Genomic DNA, 4684 nt, shown 5'->3' on the forward strand with positions numbered 1-4684 from the left:
GAAAGCGACTGATTAGAATGAATAGATTCTAGCTAAAAAGGAAGATTAAGATTGATTTATATTTGTGACATTTATTCACTGATATCAATTACATTTTTAGTTCAGTACATAAAATGTAATTGTGAATAATTTGTTTAATTGGAGATGTTGAACATGCTCTTGACATATAGTCAGTATGAAGAATTAGAGATATTCATAATGATGTAAATAATTTAATCTGGAGTAAAGGCAAGTCATTGACATCTCTGATTTGTTCTAAAGAGTAGTTATGTAAGGTGTAACAATATTTTTAGCAATAAATGCTCAGTATGTTTGCTGTTGCACGAATCATTTTCTCGAATGTATGGAATGGATGTTCTTATATGGTCTTTGTGACTAATTAATTTATGCTCTGGTCTTCGTGACTTGATCATCATAAAGTCTATGTGACTTATTTGGTCTTTGTGACTAATTAATTTTGCTATGGTCTTCGTGACTTTATCGTCAAATAGTCTATATGACTTAATCGGTCTTTGTGGCTAATTAATATTTGGCTTTGGCATTGTGACATGATCGCCTCGTAGTCTATATGACTGACATGGTCTATGTGACCAAATAACCTTTTTGGATTGACTTGGACGAGTGGGAGACGTTGGACGTTGCATCAGTTACAACGTCATGAAGATGAAGGGGTGCCCATTCACCTTCATCTTCCTCCATTGAAAGCCATCAAAGCATCGGTTAGTAATTGTTGTTTGCTTCCTATTTAAAATTACGTCCAAGAACAATCAGCAAGAAAAAAAGAAAAAAAAAAAGGAAGAGGCGACGGTGATCAGTGTGTGCAGAAGCGACGATGAGCAAAGGAGAACATCCGAGAGGAAAGGGATTTGGCTCGTTAAACTCGAAGAGCTTTCCGGTTCATCCGTGATCGCACTTCCAACAGCAGCGACGTTCGACAACTTCTTCGATTTCTTCAGAAGATCACTGTGAATGGTTACAACTTTATTTTTTTTATTTAATTCATGCTGTCAAAGACACAACAATAAATATATTGGGTCAGTGACATTAGAAAATATATTTTTCTCAAATTTTTAAGTTAAAATCAAGTGTGATATTTAATTAATTTTGTATTAGGGAGAGTCTGTTAAAAAACTAAATTGAAGATTACATACATTGTGTGTGTGCATGATGACTAGTACTTAGTAGATGGATTAACTCATTGAAGATTAAAAACTAAAAAAGTTTAAATCGATAATATAATTAAAATTTAGACCCAATAAATATATAATTGGCATTACCATAACATATGAGATTTAGCTTGAATTACATTGATAAATTTAGTTCAACAAAGAATCTTACCATGCTTTGGATTAAAATTTAAAATAAGGTTATGTTGTCACCCTAGTTTAAAAGGGAAACCCTAAAAGGCCTAAAATAAGTTTTTACATATAGTTTGGGTTTAAGTTATCATGGCAACTCAAATGAAGATAGAATTTTAATCTACAGACTTAATGACTAATTAAACTCATCTTATACTTGAATTGGATTGATTAAATTGCATGGCTTACTTTTCTCTAAAATATGTTCCAATTGCAACTTTGACTTTGACATCTTTTGATCAACCTATTAAGCACTTTTTTTAACTTGATCCAATGCATAATGAGACATTTAAAAAGCTCAACAATAGAAAAGTCCTTCCTTCGGGTGGTCTTAGCTTGTTTGGTGCAACTTGATCTCCATCTCGATCTCCATCATCTCTTCTAAGTGACGAATAGGTGTTAGGAAGGGTCAATCGTAGCGAGATTATACAAATTTAACTTCTGAACCATGATTTAAGGTCTAAAGAAACCCTCGAAGGTCACACATATGACAAAAGACGATTCACTCACCTCCAGCGTCTCTATTAATTAATACATCTCTAGATCAATACGGATCTAAATCAATACGGAATAGGAAAATTATGGTTAACTACTAGTTATTAGTATAGGCGGCCAAGATATGAAGAAAAGTATGTTCGGATACGTCAAATTTTGACCCTAAAACCTTATGTAATAACATCATACACCTCAACCACGGTATTACACTGAGAAGAGCCTTGAGGGTCACACATGGTAGTAAAAAAAAAAAAAGTAAAATTCACCATCTAATGTCTTTACATGATCGATCGTATAACTATATGCGAATAAATAAATCAAAAAGTTGTACTTGACCAGTACGCCACACATGGTCCTAGAAGAGATAATTAGACCTAACTTTAGGCCTACAATATAAATTATACTCTGAGGGGATTTGTAGAAGTAGATAAATCCTTGTTCGAATTGTGACATGCATCCTTAAAACTCAAGGGACCTCTTCTAAGACAGACTTAGTTCCACAAAGTATGGCCCTTATCCTACGTGGACTAAGGATATATCCAAATCTACAACGCAATCTATCTTATCCGATACAATCCACATGTCCTGTCCCCGTTCGCCACTCTACCTGCAATGGAATCCACAGCCTGTTTCACACATCACACGAATATGAGAGATCCTGTCACCTCTCTATATACACACAATTTCTCACTCCTACGTATCAGTTATCTGCAGCAGAAAGAAAGCGGCCATGGCAGCAGCGACCTCCTCTGTCACAGGCTTGGCTCTTCCGTCACTGAACAATGGTAATCGAGCTTCAGGTTCACTGATCGGTTCATGGTTCCATGACACTGTAATTCTGAATGGACAGGTTTCCTGAAGCCTCAAGTGGCTGCCAGAGTCTCTCTGCAGCAGAAACCAACCTCAGGCCCCGGGAAGTTCACCTGCAGGTACGAAAAGATTTAATGTGAATATGTACTTTAGGAATAAATAAAATTGTTGTTGTTAACTGAAGCTTTCCGAGAGATTGGCTCCGCACCGACTTGAACGTGATCGGGTTCGGGTTGATCGGATGGATCGCGCCGTCGAGCATCCCGGTGATCAATGGCAAGAGCTTGACCGGGCTGTTCTTTGAGAGCATCGGCGCGGAGCTGGCTCACTGGCCGACAGGACCAGCTCTCACTTCACAATTTTGGTTAGCTACAGGATTTAGCTCTTTTCTTTTACTAAAAACAAAACAATAAAGTGCTGATGGGTTAATAATTGTGCAGGTTGTGGTTGGTCACATGGCATATTGGTCTGTTCCTCACCCTCACTTTTGGACAAATAGGCTTCAAGGGAAGGACTGAGGACTACTTCAGCAAATAAGAGACATATGATCTGTGTATTTATGATACTTTCTTTCCTGATCTTCTTTGTGATCAGTAATTATGTACCAATTGTGATTTCTCAGTTCTTATTCCTTAGTCACGAAAGAACATATATATTGTTAAGTAGGATAGACATGATATGCAAGGCTAAGTTGAAACAGAGTTAAACAAGTGATCCTGATGAAGAAAATACTTGATGCAGTGAAATTTTACGGCCACACGTTGGATGTCGGTGGACGTCCCGATCGAAGAGGGAGGTTGTTCTATAGATAAGAAAAAACACGTTAGAGGGCACTGAGAGTAGGGAGGAGATTCGTGGATGGCTCATATTTTGCTTGTGACCTGTTTGGCCCTATAGATCATGAAAGTAGGGAGGAAGTTTGTGAAGAAACTATCGTGGTTCATGTTTGCTTGTGAATTGTTGAGTTCGGCTAGAAGAACTCGGCTTGATAATTCGATTCGACTAAAAATGACTTGGCAACTTGGACTAACTTGGCCAAGAGGTGACTTGACTCAAAATGACTTGGTAGCTTGGACTAACTCGGCCGAGTGACTAGGCTAGAATAACTCAGCCAAGAGATTGTTGGATACATGTGAATGGAAAAAAGGTGGAGAGGAAAGAGGTTCCATTGTGAATAAGATTTTACTCGTCTCACATTGAAAGTTTCAAGATATAGTGGTTGTTTTATATTATTTCACAAGCATTGTAGATGTGAACAAATGTATGAGAGAAGATTCTCTCTCATGCGTGGATGCGTAAAGGTATGCAAATCTAAGGTCCTAATTGCACTGAACTAAGTTAACTTCCTCCACCTTCATTCTCCTAAATCTTCTCTCATGCCTCGAAGGAGGACGAATATGTTTTAAGGCAAGCCTCGACATCTTCTTAGATCTTCTTTCCCGCACTCGGTGTAAGGAGTTTGTAACTCAGACTCTATAGTCGCGAGTCTGCATTCAGGAGTCAAAAATCTACAGTCGAGCGTCTGTCAAGAAAATAATAATAACTTTTGATTTTTTTTCCAGTTCCACCACAAATTCATTGGTCATTCTCGTTGGGCTAATTGTTAAATTTTTGTTTCATCTACGACCTAGCCAAAGGGTGGCTCCGTGCCCCCCTTCCAATTTCTATCTAATTGCCACAAGAAAACTATCGAAAAGGGGAATCTAATCCTAACCCGACCTAACTCATGTCCTATTGCATCGATAAGAAAATGCACATTAGAGGGCACTTGAGAGTAAGGAGGAGATTCATGGAGATACCATGTGAGGATCATGGCTCGTGTGGGGTTAGGATCAGATCGGTTCAATCAGGATTAGATCGATCAAGCTTTGACTTTGATGTGATTAATCGAGATCAGATTTTTAGGATCTGTCTAGGGCCTCCCCCCCAAAAAAAAAGACACAAAATGGGTCAATTTAAAGACCAACAAAGTAGCCTAAAAAAATGCGTAGAATCATTGTAACGTAAGATCATATTGTTTC

The 4684-nt window shown here is 37.9% G+C and overlaps 1 protein-coding gene across 1 annotated transcript; it reads left to right on the forward strand.

Annotated features, from left to right (window-relative positions):
• The first annotated feature begins 2515 nt into the window (after positions 1 to 2515).
• LOC121971653 (photosystem I subunit O-like) lies at positions 2516 to 3312 on the forward strand. Its single transcript, XM_042523011.1, has 4 exons — positions 2516 to 2638; positions 2704 to 2782; positions 2848 to 3027; positions 3104 to 3312. The coding sequence occupies exons 1-4, from the start codon at positions 2584 to 2586 to the stop codon at positions 3198 to 3200; spliced, it is 411 nt and encodes a 136-aa protein (XP_042378945.1). The 5' UTR covers positions 2516 to 2583; the 3' UTR covers positions 3201 to 3312.
• The last annotated feature ends 1372 nt before the right edge of the window (positions 3313 to 4684 follow it).

The sequence above is a fragment of the Zingiber officinale genome, chromosome 4A, assembly GCF_018446385.1.
Source record: "Zingiber officinale cultivar Zhangliang chromosome 4A, Zo_v1.1, whole genome shotgun sequence".
Taxonomy (NCBI): domain Eukaryota; kingdom Viridiplantae; phylum Streptophyta; class Magnoliopsida; order Zingiberales; family Zingiberaceae; genus Zingiber; species Zingiber officinale.